The 20831-nt window shown below is 38.1% G+C and overlaps 1 protein-coding gene across 1 annotated transcript in view; it reads left to right on the top strand.

Annotated features, from left to right (window-relative positions):
- Positions 1-20831, top strand: part of NSF (N-ethylmaleimide sensitive factor, vesicle fusing ATPase) — a 142549-nt gene that overhangs the window by 43359 nt on the left and 78359 nt on the right. The window contains exon 8 of the mRNA XM_032429921.1: positions 1447-1602. Within this exon, the coding sequence (XP_032285812.1) occupies positions 1447-1602 (156 nt within the window). The remainder of the gene's footprint in view (positions 1-1446; positions 1603-20831) is intronic.

The following is a 20831-nucleotide window of genomic DNA, read 5'->3' as shown; positions in this document are numbered from 1 at the left end:
ATGATGATGCCATTAACTGTATAGTAATTCTGATTTGGGGTGATTTTCACTCTGCCGATGTCTTCCCCAGTAGAACGTAGAGGATTTTCATTGGTTGCATACCATTATTTCCAAGGTTATTTACCTTCAAATATGTGACCTTTTTTCTTGATCCATAAATTATCATTTCCTCCTTACTGTTTTTTCTTTATTTTATAATAAAATATTTGTTTCCTAAAATATAGAAACATTCACTCAAAAACAACTCACACACACTAAAATTTTAAAATTTGATTCTATTTTCATAATGTTTTATAATTTGTTTGTTGCCTAACATATTTCAAACCTCTTAATACACCTCAACAATGTAATTTTTATTGACTATATATGTTGTTACGGATGTAGGTTTTATCAGAATCTCCTGTTACTGATCCAATACATTTCTGAAGTGATTTCTTTGTATTTTATACACCTTTCATACACCTTTTGTTAAGGTATCTTATCTTAAGGGAGTTGCATGACTTTCATACAATGTGGATATTTCTAAGTAATTCATGCAAAGGTGTGATTGATGGGCTTTTTCCCATTGATCAATAAAATTGTGTATTGATTTAGCATGCGGTAAATTTGGCCACAAGAGGGCAGTAGAGTGTAAGAAATATATTTTTGATCCCTTTGTAAAGAAAATGAGTCCGCAAAACCCTAACCCATAAAATCACCATCTAGGATAAACTTTTTCTAATGTGACCTTTTCATCTCTAATTTAAAAAAAACTATATCATTTTCTTTTTTGTTTATAGTAGAGTGAACTAAGGTACTTTTATTGTTTTTGAAATGGCTAATGTGGTTCTCTTGAGTTACTTTAGGTGGCACTATGACATTTAAGTTAGATAAGTTTTATTTGTGAAAAGTAGAAAACGTGAATTTTGAAATCATTAAGTTAGACTTTTGTGTGCAAGTGGGGAAAAAAATAAGACATCAGACTTACTCAGTGCATCCTCTCAGGCTAAGGGGTTACATACACAGTTTATAAACTTAATCTAGATAAATATATGTATTTTTAAATACACTTGTTTCAGGAGCCTTGAGGGATTGCTAGATTTCAGTTGCATTTCTAGCAACTAGTGTTGTCTTCATCAGATATACACATGGTGTTTCCTCTCATCAGCCAAGTTAGTTAACTTTGTTAGGATAAGAGGTTAATAAGACCGAGCTCCATGGATTGATCACAAATGGACTACCGCATGAGTTTAGACATTTCTGAAATGTTTTACTGGCCCTAAGTGGGTCCAGACAAAGTAGTTAACATAGCAAAACTCGTTCTTCTTATTAGAAAATCAGCTAAGAGTATGTTCATCTTTGCATAGGGTAGCTTCTCTATTCATTAAAAATGCCCAGTGATTTCTGTCTTTTTTCACCCAGTAATGAAGTTCTTGTTTCACATTTGATTACCTTTGTTTGACATAGGCAAAGCTAAAACCAAGGAAAATCGCCAATCTATCATCAATCCTGACTGGAACTTTGAAAAAATGGGAATAGGAGGTCTGGACAAGGAATTTTCAGATATTTTCCGACGAGCATTTGCGTCCCGAGTATTTCCTCCAGAGATTGTGGAGCAGATGGGTGAGTTTAAAAAGGAAAATTTGATAAAAATCTTGTATTGTTAAAAAAAAAAAATGCAGTGAAATTTTTTTTAAAATAATGTTCTGAAATTATTTTTCAGACCTGCCAGTATATTTTTGTTTTAACATTTTCTTTTAAAAAAATGTTCTAAAAAATTTTTTTTAAGGTATTAGAATTTTTAAAATTACATTTTAGTTTTATAGGGAAAATAGAAATATTTGGGGTTACTTTATCTTATTGATTTATTTATTAATTTAAGTATGTGTATGGACATTTTTAGAAATTTCATTTTATTTATTTATTTATGAATGTTTTTCTCTAGGGCATATTTAGGAATTTCACCTGACTCTAAAGATCCACTGTAGGTCTAAGATTTACCCTGCTAAATCATCATTACCTACTAGACTGTGGGCATTGTTCTTACGTTAGCTATTGCTTCTTTTTATTGTGCTGTTGCATTACCCAATTAGTACATCTTCATGCCTAGTAAATGGATTCTTGGCATGTTTTTCAATTAGATAAGTTTGATCCAAAAAGACAAATGCAGGATATACATGGGAGTTTCCATATTGCATATAAAGAAATGTGCTATTCATTTATCATTTCCTTCTTGAAGGTTTATTTAATTTATCTTTGTGTGAAGTGGCTTTATTTGCCCTAGTGGAAATGCTGTCATGACTGTTTTCATATCCATATCATAGGTTGAATTGGAATGTGAGCAATAGAATATCTGAGAAAGGAATTTATAACATAACAGCTTCTGGCAGACTACTAGTATAAAAACAGTATCTAAAAAAAAACCTGAAGGAATATGAATATATTACTCCCTTCACCTCCATCATTCTTTATCTTTACATTGCTACTGGCAGATAAAAGTATGGTGGGGAAAAGAACTGCTTTCTAGGCACTAAGTGCTTGGTTCTATTAGCCTCCTATTGTTGGTAGCCTTTCTGCCTGGCCGTTCACTCTGATAAATTACAGGCATAGCACACACCTGTTCTCTGGGTAAAGGTCGAATTTGGAGTTGGATTAAGAGAAAATGACAGAGACCCTCATCACCCGAGTTTTATACACCTTGAGATGGCAATAACATACTTTTTTTATCTGAAAGATAACAAAGGCCAAGTCCATAAAAAACAGAATTTTAATTTGGAACATAGTAAAAAATGTGGTAATTCAGTATCTTGGTAATGTGTATTTTGAAGCACAGTTAAGTCCATAAAGCTTTTTGATCAAGACATGGAAATGTTGTTTGCATATATTTTGGGTATCAGGAGAGATAAAAGGATGATTTTAAATGTTCTGTTATTCTTATGGCATATTTTTTACTGGTTTTCAAGGCTGAGCTCAGTGCAGAAAGAGTCTAATGATTCTGTTTCTTTGAAGATTTATATTATCCGGCCAACAAGTAGAAAAATAACGGCTTCTGTAATAAGCTATATTTTTAATTATATTATAAATATTTTCTCACAGTTTTTGGAAGCTATCAAGGATTCAGTTATTCAGATATGTGTTTCCTGTTTGTGCATTATCCAAACCTTACTCATGAGGGCCTCTGTCTGCAGTTGGGCAGATAATACGAAAGGAGCAAAACTCATATTGGTTGATTTGTGACTTTGCCAGCTGTTGGAGAGTTTGGGATTAAATCAAAACAGATTTGGAATTTTTGAGTGAATTTAATCTGTGTTTCTGCAATCCATAATATTGAAATCAGTTAAATTATAATAATTTTCTTTTTGTTATCGTCAACATGTTTTTTGACTAAGAATCATGGATTTCAATTTTGTTTGTGAGGGCTACTATCCAGAACCTTTTTTGTGGATTTATTTTTCTAATATTTTTACATTAATTGGATAAAAAATGAGTTCTGTTCTTTAAAAAATTTTTTTCTCTTTATGACTTTTTGCCATCAAGATGCATGTTATCAATTTGATTTAAAAGACAAAAAATATAAAACTACCTTTGCTTTTGAGCTAAATTGAAAGACATTATTTTCTTTATTCTGAATGAAGATTGTCAGTGTCCTAAAGCTCATTTTTATGGTAAAATGGCTGAGAAATAATTCTCTTGCTATGCATATGTCATTCTGCGTTTTCCATTAGAGTCTTCTTTCTTCCTTTGAGTTTTGGGGGAATTACATAGTGGAATACCTCATTGCAGTCCAAGAACAGTGTGGTTATAAAATTCTCATTAGGCTTTGGTAAAGGTATATAAAAGGACACATTGCTACATTTGGATAGAATATAAAAACAACCCTGCACAAGTTCTTTTTATATATATGCTGTGTTCTTTTACCCTGTCAGGTGGGAACAAAATTGTCTGATTTTTTTCCTCTCTCTTTATTAACTAAATAGCTAAACTTCTATGGTTTGGGGATCCGATTGGACACTGGGTGTGATTGTTTAAATCAATTAAAATAGAAAAAAATAGTGATTAGAAAAGAATAATTTATGTAGGTTATGGGGCTGTTTTGTTTTGTTTTAAGCAGAGAACTTTTTTTACTTTTGGCTTGAGACCAAATCATTGTGTTTACCATGGAGTCTAGAGTTATGTCTACTTTGTAAGTAGGAATCCTAAGTAAATGGATCTTTTTGCCTATATATCAAAGTTGCAAGTTCACGGAGTGATAGATTTAGAATTCTCTTCTCTCATTGTGTTTATGAGTGATAATTTTGCTTCTAGGTAATACAGTTCTTTCCTTTTGCTTGTAAAACTTCATGTTCCTTTCCACGATTGTGGATGTAGTTTGGAAATGTGCAGAATGTTGTGGTGAGGTATACGAAGACCAAAGGGCTAACCAGAGGCACACAGTGATGCAGGAACGTTCGAGGTCAGGTGAGGTCATGCACATGCAGTAAATGTCCTAGGAGCACGTTCTGAGTCCCAGGGTAGAGGTGTGGGCATCACAAAGTGGAGTCTGAAAGTCTTGGTGAGTAAACCCAGAAGCTGATTGCTGTCCTTGTGCACAGTCAGGCGCCAGCTGAATATATACGTGCGTTCAGACATTTACCACACTTACTCCCTTGCACGCAGTTTTGTGGAGAGTGTTGCGGATAATTGATTGAGTCCCTCAGTTCTTGTTGTGGCTCTTTTGTTGGCAAAGATAGAGATTCTGTAAAGAAACTTCATTTTTCAGCATCCCTGGCAATTACCCCTAAGTTGTAAATGCCAGGGCAAAAAAACCCACCAAAAATCCTCTTCAAAGGACAGTGGAATGATTGTTAAAGAATTAGCATCTCTTAAAGTAGTTTTAGGACTAGGTTTACCTGTAGCCAAGGAAAGGGGCTTTGGCAGAAGTTACCCGTTTTAGAGCTGGAAGGAAAAGGGTGTGCAGACTGAGAGGGTCTCCAACCTCACGCTGCCTTTTGGGGGCTCTATACCTCGCAGAGATCCAGGCCACCTAGCGGGGAGGAGAGCCTCTGTGATATCTTGTGCCCCCGTCTTTGAAACGACTCTGTTCTTTTTGGTCCCCTTTCTCCATGCCTACCTCTCTAAGCCCATTTTCAATCTGTATTTTTAAGATTTCTTTTGGAATTCTAGAGGAAAGCAACTCTTCTGATACCGTAAGTGAAACTGCAGTTACTCTATGGAGTAGAGCGCCGAGAAGATAAGGAGCCTCTCAATCACATGCAGACATCTTTCATAAGCTAAAAACAGTGCAAATAAAATACGGTGGAAGAAAGGGCACTGAGGTTTTGTACGCGCCATATTTGGGAGAGAGGGTGTTCTTGCTCAGATTAACATAAACACTGACACTCTTAAGATGCATTTTCACACCCCCACTCATGAGGAGAGATTGCAATTTAAATGGGGGTTAAGACATCTAGCCGAACTCCAGGGCTCTGTAAAAGGAACCCTAAGGCTAAAGAGCTTATCTGAAATTTGAAAAAAAGAAAAAAAAAATGAAGCTTTCTGACATTCATCTTTTTTCCTTGTATTAGTCATAACTTGCTTTTCAGCTATATTTTAGGTTTTGAATGCCAACCTGACATCTGTTCAAGTCTGCCTGTAATTTATTAGGAAAGGAAAAGAAAGCAGTTGCTCACTAGTTAGAGATGCAAAACTTCCCCCTTCTGCTTTTCCACCAAATACTTATAGATGATACTTGAATATGAAGAAGTAATAATTTACTAATTTACTAGTTCTGACTTCATATTGGGAAATTTGTAAACTTTTTTTAATTGAAGAAATGGCTTATGACCATGTGATTTCCAAAAATCTCCAAAACAAGATTTAGAGCTAAAGCACACACCCTAAAAAAATACTATAGGTGCTTTTTTTATAAGTTGAAAATTTTAACCTTGAATTAATTCTTGCATTGGTTTTAATTTTTTTTAAAGATTTTATTCATTTATTTGACAGAGACCCAGTGAGAGAAGGAACACAAGGGGAGTGAGAGAGGGAGACAGGCTTCCCGCTGAGCAGGGAGCCTGATCTGGGCTGGATCCCAGGACCCTGGGATCATGACCTGAGCCGAAGGCAGACGCTTAACGACTGAGCCACCCAGGAGCCCCTGGTTTTAATTTTTTAAATAAAATTTACTTATATTTGAATAGAAATAATGTAGCTATGCTCATATCTCAGAGTCAAACCATTTGTAAATTCAGTCAGCATTTTTTATTAATAGATAAACTTTTGAAAATAAATCTTTGAGGAGGCAGAACTGCCTATAGAGTCTAAGCTAATGGGTTAGATTTACTGGCAACTACGTGAGTTACGGATCAGTAATTAGGTCACTAGTCTAAATTTGAAACTATACGTCCAGCAGTAAGGAAATAATTAAATAAACTGTGCTACATGCTCTTACCCTTGCTATGGAATACAGTGAAGCGGGTCTTAAAATGATACAGCTCCCAATGTATAGAGATGTTTTAATAAGAAATATATATAAAACTGAAAGTTAAATGCATTACAAAAGTCTCTATGAACACACATTAAGTTGAAAAAACATTATTTATGTGAAAGGGAAGTTAGGATGGGAAATACAGGGAGATTTTTGTTCTTTTACTCTCTGTACTTCTGCATCTGAATGTTTTACTGTGATCTTATATTTCTACTTGTATAGTTAAGAAAACAACCAAAAGGTAATATCACAGGCTCTTTATCTTTTGTGGTGGCTTCACTGTCAGCACAACAAGGGAATGCAGGAACAGATGTGTCCCACGTCCTTCATGAGGTTTCTGTGGAGGAGAAGAGCACAGGGGTAATGGGACCCCCCAGGGCTTTGATGGCAGCCCCTGACAGAGGGGAGTCAGAGGCACCTGTCCTTTTCCACTGAAAAGGTAAAACCAGTTTCCTGATATGTAACACACTACATAGCATTATGCTAATGGGTATAAGTAGTTTGTACTTCCTGCAAACCATGAGAACATTTGCATCCAGGCCTTTACTCAGCTGTGGAAGCCCGAGAGGGTGGAGAGTGGGACACAGAGACTGGAGGGAGAGCAGAGTTTCTGATGTGTGAGGAACTGTGCTTGAATTTGCTCGGTCCTCCTCACACCTTTCCACCGAGGAATCCATCTCCCGTGACTCCTGACTTAAAGTGGTGGGTGTTTCTTCCCCTTTTACTCCCATATTTAGATTGGTGATGATGATGTTGATGACAATGGTAGCTAATACTCCTGTAGTGCCAGGTGCTGTTCTAAATGCTTGACATATATTAACTTATTTAATTCTCACAACAACCTTGTCAGGTAGATACTGTATCATCCCCATATTATGGAGAAGGAAACAGTCTCGAAAGGTTAAGTAACTAACTAGTCCCAAGACTTAGAGCTAGTAAGTGGTGGAGTCAGATTTGAACCCAGGCAGTCTGGCCTCAGAGGCCGTACCCTTAACACTTACATTGTTCTTCTCTCATGAAAGCCTATCCTGTAAAACTGCTAAAATGGGCCTTCTCAGCCCCACTTCTTGGGGCCTCTGAGGCGGTCTTTGAGGGAGGTAGAGCTAAGGGTTTTTCAACTGTGGCATCATAGACATTTTTGGGCCCGATCATTATTTGGTGTGAGGCGCTGGCTGTCCTGTGCATTGTAGGATGTTTAGCAGCATCTCTGGCCTCTACCTCCTAGATGCCGGTGGCACTCCCTCCCTACCCCTAGTGGTGAGAATCAAAAATTCTCCAGACATTGCCAAAATGGCCCTTGGGGGGCAAAATCACCCTTGGTGATCTAGTACAAGCCCCTGGCTTCTCTTTACAGGTGCAGAAGCTATGGCCCAAGGTTACTAAGCAAGTCACAGGCAGAACTAGGACTAGAACTTGGTTCTCCTGATTCAGGAACCCTTGAAGGAGGAGAAGGAAGTAACTTACTAAGTTTGTCCAGCTAGTAAGTGGCCGAGCTGGGGTTGGAAGTAGGATGTCTGGTTCCAGAGTCCGAGTTCTCAGCTGCCTCTCCAGGTACTGGAGAGATGGAGCCAAGAATCAAGGAATCAAGGAAGCCCTGAAGTTTAGGTCAAAGAATATTTTATGATGAGTAAATAAGTGCCGCTTTTGCCTTTCTCCCTTAATTAATTCTCAAAGAAATTTACAAAGTTGTCCATATAGAAAGGTTCTGAGAACTTAGACGTGACAGGTTAGGAGGGTGGGACGGAAGAGAGGAGTTACTGGAAACCCTGAAGGTCTGTAGGTCTGGCCTCACCCCCCACCCACCTTTGCCCACATGCAGGTATAAGTAAGCGTTCAGAAAATACACTGCAGAAATCGGACTTCTGCATTTAGGTATCAGACAAGACAACTTTCTAAACTATTTAAACTTTTCCAACCTCTCCGTCTCTTCTAACGAGTTAAACCACCTCCTCCTTCATCTTCCTTTTTGTCATCCTCCTCTTCTTTCTCCCTGCTTCTCCTGCTTCTCTTCCTCTCCTCCCCCACCCCCTTTCCTCTTCCCCTTCTTCTTTTTTAGATTAGTGGCATTTTCCAAAATCTCAGATTTTTGTGACGGCAGGAGGGTATTGACTAGGAATATAAAGATCTCTTTATTGTTTGGGTTTTACAGTTTGAGCAGAGAAACTGTCCCAATTGAGATTTTTAAATTTTCTTATTTCTGGCAGATTTTCTGGGACTTAAATGTGGCAAAAATCAATGGACTTCTCTTGGCCTGGAGAAAAAGTTGAAGTGCTCAATGTATGAGAATGAATGAACTCTCTATAACACTAAGGTTTTATAAATAAACTATCTTTCTAGGAACTGGATATATTAGAACTGTCATGAGCTCAAAGACATGAAGCATTGGTTGTAGGACTGCAGTGTCTAATAGATAATAAGTCTAGTCCATTTTCTTCATGTGTTTTTTGGTACCTATGGTAGCATTAATACAGGAAGGAAGTGATTGCTATGGGTGTGTCCGGAAGCTTTGTCTTAAGCGAACTGTCAACTTAGAGATGGAACATAAATGCTAAAATCAAATAATCATTTAGAAGTTGAGCACCATAACCTAACAAGTGATATCAAAAGTCAGTATATGATAAAGTGCCAAATGAATGGTATAGATGAAAAGTCCTATTGCAATTTTAAGAGAGAGAATCCCTGAAGTCTTCATGGAGGCAGAGCTTGAATGAGGCCGTGAATGCTGAATGATTTTGGATAGGAGGAGAGAGGATGGTCGTCCATGCCCTGGGAAGAGTGACAGACTCAGCAAGGTATAGAATTCACAGCTTAGACCAGTCTAGCAGAGCTGTTGTTGGAAGAAGCAGGAAATTAGATTTAGAAGTTAGGTTGGGGTTGTATGTGGAAAGCTATGAATCAGGAGATGAGGACTTCTTTTTTTTTTTTGTAAATACTAAACCTGTTTGACCTTCAAGACAGACTCAGGTGCTTCTTCTGTGCTTCCTCTATACCTTCTATATACTTAGAATGTAGCTCTCTTCTTAATATACTATAATTATTCATTTGCATTACACTCATAAGGGGGAGTTTCTCAACCTCAGCATTTTTGACATTTTAGGGTGGATAATTCTTTGTTGGGAGAAAGGCCTGGTCCTGTTTGTGGTAGGCTGTTTAGCAGCATCTCTGGCCTCTATCCACTCAATGCCAGTAGTTCCCCACCTCTTTCCCCCTGTGTAGTGATCAAAAGTATTTCGCCTCAATGGCAAAATTGCCCTGCATTGAGAACCACTGCTCTAAGACCTTTGAAGGCACAATTGTAGTGTCTTTTTACCCATGTCTTATCAACATCAGGGCTGTTTGGAGTGTGGTCTACAGACCATTGCTGGACCATGAACCATTGTTTCCAGTCCATGATGAGATAAATATTGAAACTGAGAGTAAGAATTTAGAAACTTTTTTAGCAATTTAACATTAACACAATGTTTTTTATTGTATTTTATAAGAATATCGATTAGAAACTTTTTAAGAAAAAAAAACTGGACCTTAGCATAGATAGTTTGAGAAGTATTGCCCTATGTAAATATTTGCTAAATAAATGACATTTTTTTTTTAAGATTTTTATTTTTATTTATTTGACAGAGAGAGAGCAAGAGCAGGAACACAAGCAGGGGGAGTGGGAGAGGGAGAAGTAGGCTTCCCATGGAGCAGGGAGCCCGACGTGGGGGCTCAATCCCAGGACCCTGGGATCATGACCTGAGCCAAAGGCAGACGTTCAACGACTGAGCCACCCAGGTGCCCCAATGAATGACATTTTTTAAAAAGATTTTGTTTTTAAGTAATCTCTACACCCAATGTGGGACTCGAACTCACAACCCCAAGATCAAGAGTTGCATGCTTCACCGACTGAGCCAGCCAGGCCAGGCGCCCCTAAATGAATGAAATTTCTGAACAAATGATTATAATGAGGAGTCATTGGAGAATTTTAGCAGTGGGATAAGACAAAGTGAATGTTTTAGGATAGTTAATATAGTTATTCTGTATGAAAAGGATTGCTCTAGAGAAGAGCCTGGGAGACCAGTAGATTCTCCCATTTGTGTGGTCCTTAGAACCTGGATTGGGGTGGTGGCAGTGGGGATGAAAAGGGAAGAAAAGACACAAAAAAGGTTACAGAGATGAAATTGGCAGAATTTGGTGATTACTTATTGTGGGTGACACAGTTGGCGGTGAGAAGTTAGGTCTCACTGAGAAAATGTTAGAAATGAGAAGACCAGGAGGACCTACTTTGTGGGGAGTGGAGATGTCATTGCACATATTTTTGTTACCACAAAGAGAAACTAGAACCTGAATTGAAGATAGGAAGAATTACTGATATTTATATTTAGTGAAGCCTAGCCTCAATCTCTGCATGTTTGAGAAGCACTCTGTTGACCACTCTTTCTTGAAATATCCTTTTTACTTGGTTTCTCTCACTCCAAGGGTTTCTGATTTTCCTTCTACCTCTGGCTGTCCGTTTTGGGTGTGTGTGTCCTTTAAAATGCTGGAGTTCTTCAGGAGTCTGTCTTAGATCTCCTCTTTTCCTCACTCTGAGACTGTTCTCCGTAAAACTGATCACACTGATTCCCATAGCTGCAGTTAGTATCTTGATGCCATCAACTCTCAAATATGCATATTTTGTCTCCGTCTCAGTTTAAAGTTCTGGATTTTTATCGGCATAACCTGTTGTCTGTCTCATGATCACACAGATAAGTTCAAAATTAAATTCATTCACCTGCCCCTCCATCCTCCCTAAACATGCTTCTACTCCTGTTTTCTGTCTTAGGTAGTGCTCTAGCCGAAAATTTGGGCACCTTCTTTAACTCTCCTCTCTCCCTCCCCTCCACTTCCCAGATAGTCACAGAACAGACCATCAGTGCTACGGTCTCCTCACTCTTTCAGATCTGTCCAGTCTCTCCGTCTCCCCCTCCCTCCGGTCCCTGCCACTGCCTTGTCAGGATCCCTTGCCTGCATTGCTCCCTGGGCCTTTAGCCTTGCCCTTCTCCAGTCCATTCTTTACACTATAACTGGAGTGATTTTTTTAAAAAGGCAAGTCTGATCCTGTCACTCCACTGGTTAAAACTCTCCAGTAGCTCTCAGCTTCCTCCATGGTTTATAAGTCCTATGTGTTCTGGCCCCTGACAAACTTCCCCTCTTCCCGAAGCCTGTGCCCCTTCTGCATGCTCTGGGTTCCAGCCAACCTGTCCTATTTCAGGTCCTCTAATGGCTCATGCTACTGTCTCTTACCTCTGTACCCCTGGGTACATTTCGCCATCTTTTTATCCCACTCCTGTTCATCCTCACTATCAAACACTCCATAGAGGTAGTTGGTTGGTATGATTCTGTTGCCTAAGATACTCTTATAGCTCTGTAGGAGGCAAAAATCTTTAATCCATTGCCTTTAGTCAAATGTTTATAGATCTATTTCCTTATCTTAAACTTTTGTTGCTGTTGAAGATAGTTAACGCCTTAGATTATCCTCTTATAATGTTCGGTAATTGCCCATTTTGAACAGTGTTTGTTGATAAGGTAGTCAAGGGGACACTTAGAAATATTTTTTATTTGTGAACTCATACTTTGGCTGATTTATGTTTACTTTTTATCACATTCCATCAGAGAGGAGGTGATAAATGCTCTACCACTTCTATAAATCTTGTCAGTTTCTTATATGTGAATACTGATTTAGAAAAATGACTATCTGGATGGGATATTGGAGGAAGGGAGGTGGAAGAAAGAATTAGTGATAATGTTAGCAAAAAGCTGCATGGAACTTAATACAGAATTATTTAGGAGAGTACTTCTACCAGGACACTAAAAAGAGACTTTTCATAGAGTTCCATATGACTTGTTACTTGGAGCAATATACCTTTGATAGTATGTTTATAATTTAAAAAAACCTGCAAGAAACGTGGGTTTCTTTTTGTTTTTGCTTTTTGTTTTTTAAATAACACGATGTTCTTTCAGGTTTTTCAAAGAAGTTAGAGTAGACCGCAGTAAATCCCTTCCATATACCATTTTCCTAATTGTGTAAAATTTGACATTGGAAGTTACTGTAGATAATGTATTCAGTACTCAAAGATTTCCTGTACTTGTGGCTTTGAGTTCTTCATTAACACCTCAGGCTCTTAACACGGTATCTTTTCTCAGGGCAAGTGATAGTTTGAGTTCTGTTCCTATTCCAGAGTGACTGAAAACTGATATATAAAGATACATACATCTGTAGCTTGAACTTCTCTGCCGTTGATACATGTATTTACTCGAACTTATCCACAATGACATAATTTTTTTGGAAGTGCTTTGATTTTTAAAAAATCTACCTAGAATCCTGTCATGAGGGAGAAAACTTAGCAAGACTTAAGAGCCTTTTGATAATGAATGGTTACTACAGGATAAACCTATAATTAGGATGCTGCCAAGCCACACATTAGATACATTCAGTCAAATCTCAGATATACGTAGGCGAATTATCCAGACTGCTGACTATTAGTGCATTCCAGGGACATTTCTCTGCTGATCCACAACTACTTTTTTGCCTTTTCCTGTGTTACTGAACTTTTTCTACAAAACTTCTCTTGATTCTTTTTGCTTTTCTGTCTGCCACCTGATTACTTGGCTTCTTCCGTAACTCATTTAGACAACCAGTTGTGGCTGTGATGAGCTTAGACCAAGGGAGATAGGGAAGACGCGCTTCACTTGAGTTACAGATTCTCTGTAATCTCTTCTTTCTCTGGATGGAGAAGTCTGCCCATATGTGATAATAAATGACAGAACTCAGCTGTTCAAAATTCAGATTTGTCTTATAAGTAGTAATGGCTCCAGGTGGGACACTGTATCCACAGGAGGAGAGAAAGATGATAGTTTTTTACCATAGACAAAAGATTGAATCCTTTTCTTCATTTTATGTAAAAATGAATTTTTAAAAAGTTGAATTGGTTGAACTTGTAGTTGAATAATTCTGTTTTTGACAACTCATATAAGAATTTGAAGGAAAAGATCATTTAGAAGGATAGCTAGAAACAATAAAAGTCATTGTTTATGTTTATTACCTTAATTATCCAATCCATTCTCAGACACTATTCTGCCCCTTTGCTTGTAGCCCCTTTGCTTTCTGCACTCAGTTGCTGCTGTCAAGGTAGGACAGTTGCTCAAAAGGATTGTCACCCATTTTGCATTATCTAATACTCCTCTCTATGAGAGAACCACAAGCAGACGGTATATCCGTAAATATAGTAGATTTAAGTACATTAAGGTAGCTATATATTTGAATCAGAATTAGACCAGGTTAGAGTAGGAGACCTTAGAAATTAACTAGTCTAAAATTTTCCAAATTTACTTAAACTTACTTAAGCATACGTACATAAAGATAATGTTCCAAGGAAACACCAGTTTTGAGAAACACTGATTTTTATTCATGTCATTCTTATTTTGTAGATGAGGACATTGGGGCCCCAGAAGAGTAAGCAGCTTATTTAAGCTAAAGGAGGAGGGGGCTAGAATCCAAGTTGCCTTACTCCCAGCCTGGTACCCTTTCGGTTTCTTGATTCAGCCACTGAAAATGTTTGATTTATTACTGGGTTTTTTATTCCTGATTTCACAACTTGGATGTGAAGCCATATTTACTGTTCTCTAGGATAAGCTTCATTATTTTTTGGAGTCTGAATTTGATTCAGAAAGCCCCATCCTGCCTTTAGACCACTTCAGGTTTTCTGGTGGGCCTGGAGGTTCCAGAGATAGTACTTTTCTTTTTTTTTAAATCTACTCATCACCTTTCCAGCTTTGATAGGGTCTTTTTTTTTTTTCTTTAAGTGTTTTATTTATTTATTCATGAGAGTCAGAGAGAGAGAGAGAGAGAGAGACAGAGGCAGAGGGAGAAGCAGGCTCCCCGCCTAGCAGGGAGCCCGATGCAGGACTCGATCCCAGGACCGTGGGATCATGACCCGAGCCGAAGGCAGACACTTAACCATCTGAGCCACCCAGGCGCCCATGATAGGGTCTTTTATTAGATCTCTCAGATCTAAGATTTCTGTTTATAAAAATACTTTTATTAATTTTTTTAATTATAGAAATACATGTTTATTATTTTAAAAATACACGAGTAAAAAGATAATCACTCAGTATAAAAGAAAAACACCTGAAAACTGTTATTAATATTTGGAGTATATCATTTTACTAGTTTTTGCTTTGCATATGTATACACACACATATATATATGTATGTATGGAGGGGGACAAAAATGTGTTTTCCTGTTTTGTAATCTCTTCTCCTCCACTCAGTAATGTAAAGTTTTTCTTAAATATTCTATAATTTATTTTATAGAATGAAAATGCTATAGCTTATTTAATCAGTCCACTACAGTTAGACATATAAATTGTATTTACTTTTTCACTGTTATACACTATGTTGTGACAATGACCCTTGAAGCTGAATGTTTTTTGCATGTCCATATTTATTTAGGATAAATTCCTGGAAGTGGAATTTGGGAATCAAAGAGCATTCCCAAGTGTAAACCCTTTTTTCATGCACTGCCAAATTTAGACTTCCTTCTTAAAAAATCAAAATGTTATAGATGAAGTCAATCACTAAATAGGTTCTCTGGAAGAGCGAGAAATGTAGGAACTCTAACGGTTTCCTGGGAAACTGATGGACAAGGTGTAGAGTGTTGGAGCCTAGTCTTAGATTTGTCATTGCCTGACTGTGTGACTCGTTAGTGTAGTTTCCTCGTTAGTAAAAAGGGGAAGATAGACTAGATACAGAAATGTTTCTGGAACTACTACCGTGGGAACAGCTCATTTTAGTGAGATATGAAGTCTGTACATAGACTCTGGCAGGGACACTCATCCTTCAGGTTGCAGCTTGATGACCTTCTCTGGAGGATCCCTCACACATGGATCTTGCCAGGAGAAGGAATTTTTTTTTCTCTTTGGCTTCTCATAGCCCTTTATCTATTTTGTTTCTGTACAGTTGTGTCTTTGATTTTTAATATTGAGCTCCTTATGACAAAGGCCATCTTACTCATCTCCTTAAAGAACTCGGCTTAGCATATTTTGGGGTATGTAATGGATACTCAGTAAATACCTGTGGGAGTTGAGAGTGATACGTAGGTCTCCATGTCCCCAGCCTATGAAATCAAAGAGCCTACCCTCCTACTGAGCCTTGTCTTTTCCCACTCTGAAGAGCTTCACCATGTTTCTTCAGTTTTGGGGTGGTTATTCCAAAATGTCTGTCCTTCTGATGCCACTTCTATTTAGTAACACAATTATTCTTCATCTTTGGGGTCTATCAAAATTTGGGGGAGCTTTAAAAAAAAAAACCCAGAAGTGGATTCCCAGGTTCTCCCTCAGGTCCACTGAGTCTGAGCCTCAGGCAAAGCCGACTACGCAGTGCCGCCAGCGGCTGAGCTGTCCCTGTAGTGCTCACTTGGCGTTGGGCAGATTGGTGTTCAAGTTCCGGCGCTCTTGTTCTGCTGTGTCTCCAGGGGAAAGTCTTCTTACTGCTGCAATCCTCAGTGCCTCATCTGCCATAAGAAGAGTAAAAATAATACGTAGCTCACAGGGCTTTTTAAATGGTTACAGAAGAGAACATACGAGAAAGCACTTAGGACAGTGCTTTCAGTAGCGGCACTTCTAGCCTCCATCTGTCCCTTCCTGGGTTCTGTGTGCATTAATTATTTACTCATTTCTTTTGCTAAAACATTTATGTTTTTCCAACTCTTAGAAGTTAATATGCTCAGAGTGGAGGTTTAATAATTCCGTTTCCAAAAGGTAATATTTCATGTGAACTTATTCATGCCTTTTGTCCAAGCGTTTAGTGGTGATTCTTAGATTACCTTTACTGTGTGTAACGTATGGCTCTATCTCCAGAAGCTTTCACCATCTCTCGTTAGAATTCTTACTGAGGGGTCCCTGGGTGGCTCAGTCAGTAAGTGTCCAACTCTTGATCTCAGCTCAGGTCTTGATCTCAGAGTTGTGAGTTCAAGCCCCACATGGAGCTCCAAGCTGGGTGTGGAGTCTATTTAAAAAAAAAAAGGAATTCTTAACTGAAATGAATTCTTGAAATGTTCAAAACTTTGTTACATATATTAAACATGTTTTCTCATCCCACAAATAGTTATCTCTTCCTAGTTACCTTTATTTTCTAGGTCCGTGGAGTCATGTTTTCTTCCCTTTTTGCTTTGCTTTGCATGCATTTTTTTTTTTATTAAGACTTTTTTTTTTAAGTGCAGTTTTAGGCCCACAGCAAAAGGGAGGGGAAGATAAAGAGATTTCCTGTATATCTCCGTCCCCATACATGCATAGCCTTCCCCATCATCATCTCCTACCAAATGGTATCTTTGTTATCTTTGAACCTACATTGACGCATCATAATCACCTATGGCCCATAGTTTACATTACTGTTTACCCTTTGTATTGTATATTCTGTGGCTTTGGACAAATGTATAATGACATGTATCCATTATTGTGGTATCATACAGAGTATTTTCATTGCTCTACAAATCCTCTGTGCCCTCCCTCCCCCCCATCCCTGGCAATCACTGATCTTTTTACTGTCTCTGTAGTTTTGCCTTTTCCAGGATGTCATATTGTTGGGATCATACAGTATGTAGCCTTTTCAGATTGGCTTCTTTCACTTAGCAATATGCATTTAAAGTTCCTCCGTGTCTTGTCACAGCTTGATAGCTCATTTCTTTTTAGTGCTGAATTGTATTCCATTGTCTGGATGCACCACAGCTTATTTATCCATTCACCTACTAGAGGGCATCTTGGTTGCTTCCAAGTTTGGGCAATTATGAATTATGAATAAAGCTCTTATAAACATCTGTGTACAGGTTTTAGTGTGGGCATAAGTTTTCAGCTATTTGGCTAAGTACCACGGAGTGCAATTGCTGTATCATATAGAAGGAGTATGTTTAGTATTGTAAGAAACTGTCTTCCAAAATGGCTGTGCCATATTGTATTTCCATGAACAACAAATGAGAGTTCCTGTGCTCCATATCCTCATTAGCATTTGCTGTTGTCAGTCTAGGGATTTGGGCCATTTTAATAGGTGTGTAGTGGTATCTTGTTGCTTTAATTTGCATTTCCCTGATGACATATGATGTAGGGCATCTTTTCATATGCTTATTTGCCATCTGTACTGTATATCCTGTTTGGTGAAGTGTCTGTTAAGGTCTTTGGCCCATTTTTAAATTGGGTTATTTTCTTATTTTTGAGTTTTAAGAGTTCTTGCTATATTTTGGTGCTTCATCACATATGTCTTTTGCAAATATTTTCTCCCAGTCTGTGGCTTGTCTTCCCATTCTCTTGACATAGTCTTTCACAGAGCAGTTTTTAATTTTAACAAACTCCAGCTTATCAATTATTTCTCTCATGGATCACGCCTTTGGTGTTGTATCTAAAAAACCATCTCCATACCCAACATCATCTAGGTTTTTTCCCTACGTTGTCTTTTAGGAGCTTTATGGTTTTGCGTTTTACATGTAAGTCTGGGATCCATTTTGCATTAGTTTTTGTGAGGGGTGTGAGGTCTGTGTCTGGATTCCTTTTTTTTTCTTTTTTTTCGCATGTGTATGTCCAGTTCAGCACCATTTGTTGAAAAGACGATCTTTGCTTCATTGTATTTGCCTTTGCCCTTTTGTCAAAAATCAGTTGGCTGTATTTGTGTGTGCATGCATTTTTCAAATCCATTATTGAAAACTCCTAATTTTTTTCTGCTTCATTTTTTGGATCATTCCTTTTTTATTTTTTTATAGCTTCAGTAAATTATACTTGAACTATAAACAATATCCTCTTTATTTAATCTTTCTAGCCTCAGTCTCTTTTTTTCCTTCCCGTCCTGGAATATTTATTTCAAAGCTCGTTGTCTTTGCAAAACTAGGTGGCTCTGTCAGAGAATATCAAGGGAATTACAGAATCTCAGCATTGCAAGGGATCTTAAATGTCATTTAGTTCATACACTTTTGTTTGCATTTTCTCTCCATTTTTGCTAAATAACTTGTCCAGTTCCTTAGTCTAAGCTTAGATTCCTGCAGTGACAGGAATCATTCTCTTTGAATGTTACATTCCATTTTTTGGACAACCGTACATGTAAGTCTTCCTTATGTTAAGGTGAGATGTGTATCCTTGTAGGTTCTACAAGCTCTAGTTCTCCCCACTAAGACTATATAGAATAAGGATGCTTCTCCTTCACCATGAAAGCCCTTAAGGCATATGAAGAGAACTGTTCTGTCCAGACCTAAAGTCCTGCAGGATTCATCTTTTTCCTAAGCTACATCTCCCAGCTGGGTTGGTTCCTCCAGCCAGTCCTTTTATAATTTATTTTCAGCCCATTACCATCCTATTCACATTCCTCTGAACTTTAACATTTGTTTATATTCTCCTTAAGTTGTGAAACCCAGAAATCAGTGATGTCCTGCAAGTGTCTCCCCTGTTCTAAAATAGGCCAGAACTCCATCCTTTGTTCAAAACCTCAGTCTTCTTTTAATGCGCGCTAGAATTGCATTAACATTTTTGACATCCACATTCTATCTTGGATTCTATCTCATGTTGAATTAGTGTTGAGTAAAACCCCCAGATCATCTCTCACAAAACCATACCTCCCCCAGCTGTACTTAACTACAGAAATCTTACATTTATTCTTGATAACTTATCTTGTTAGAATAGTTCTTTGCTGTTCTACAGCTACAACTTGTCAAGGAATAAGAAATGTGTCCTTCTCAGCTTACGATTTAATTAAGGCCATAGAACATATACACTAAATAAAATAAAACTCTCAGAACTCTTAGAAAATGACTTAGTGTCAGTTGTAAGTATGAATGGTTCTCAGTGTCCTCTGGCCTGCATTAGACTCACCTGGGTCGGGGGTGGGGGGTGCTTATTAACTGGTCACCTTCCTCAGCTCCACTCTGGACTTAATGAATTCAAATTTCCAGGAGTGATGCCTGAGAATCTGCATTTTAACAGGCCCCATTGAACACTGGTGCATGTGAAAGTTTGATGACTGCTACCATAAGTGTTGGAGAATAGAACCAAAGATGTGATGCGAGTGAGGTAACATTGACACAGTCAGATGTGACAGGCTTAGGTGGCATTACTTAAGGAGGTGATTTGTGAGGAGCAGAAGGACATGAACTTGATAGAGTGAGTAGAAGTTCCAAGTGTAGGAAAAGAAAGAATAAGTTGTCTGCCAGAGAAGATAAGATATTTGCTAGTCTGCAGCAGACGCCTTGTAGAGCAGCAAGTAAAATAAGTAGACAGAGGGGAAAAAGAAGAAAGGGAAAGCTGTAAAATCCTGAAACTAATAAGAACACATGCTGCCACATGGCAGCAAGGCAGGACCTGCCATAGTAGAAGCGTGATCTTTGTCATCAAGAATTCATGAAATACCAGGCCACACCCTAGAAGGGAGTGTAAAAGGGTGGGGGTGTCAGCAGAGATTAGTTTGGAGAGTTGCTACACATACCCCATCTTTAGTTCTAGGCTATCTAATGAGAAGATCTATATTAAATCTCAGTTGACTAATTTGGATATAGACCAGTCAGGTGGTAGACATCACACAGCTGCTTGGTGCTCAGGGCGGAGGCCTTTTTCACTTTATCGTAACGGAACTCAAAGTGTTCTTGAGAATATTTTAAAGTTGGCGGGGCACAGCAAGTCTCTGCTAGACAGAATGATACCTGTGGATGATCAGAGACCTGACTGCCCAAATGGGGTCAGGAGTGAGTTTTTAGTCTTGAATTTGCCTTTTCCTTAAATATTTGATAAATGCACAGCTCAGCAAATTGCAGATGATAGCCTGTGTTAGATGCTGATTGACAGTCTTTGAAAGGGACAAACAAACAAAAAGGGCCTCCTGTATTACATTGTATTGTTGGAAGTGATGCTCCAAGTCCTCACTGCATGGCTGGAAAATTCAAAACTATTTCTTAAAGTAAGTAATCTTATCATACTACTGAAATGATGAGTTGGATGGAAGTGAGAACATACTCATTGTTCTAGGAGAAGTTGGAATTACGCAAACTTTAAAACAAAAGATCATATATTAATACCAACTTGTGATTATATTTGTGCAAGTGCATGCACTGTTTAAAAATAAGCATTCAAATCTGGTTTATACAACTGCAGAGAGAAGCTTGCAAGACTTGTGAATATGTCCTGACTTGCCACTAGTCTGTTGATAGTCTCCCTCTTAGGCAAACATGGCAAATCTGTCTGCATTTGAACTGGAAGCTACTTGGACTTCCCCTTTAAACATCAGCTGTCATTCAAAACCCACTTCACACTTTCTCTCTTTACAGATCATGTTGCCCACAAAATGAACTAAACACTCCTTAACCCTGATGCTAATTTGACAGAGATCACTTCTAATATATTATCAT

This window comes from Phoca vitulina, unplaced genomic scaffold (genome assembly GCF_004348235.1).
Source record: "Phoca vitulina isolate PV1807 unplaced genomic scaffold, GSC_HSeal_1.0 scaffold41, whole genome shotgun sequence".
Lineage (NCBI taxonomy): Eukaryota > Metazoa > Chordata > Mammalia > Carnivora > Phocidae > Phoca > Phoca vitulina.
Note: the sequence above shows the minus strand (reverse complement) of the source record. Positions and strands in the feature narration are given on the sequence as shown.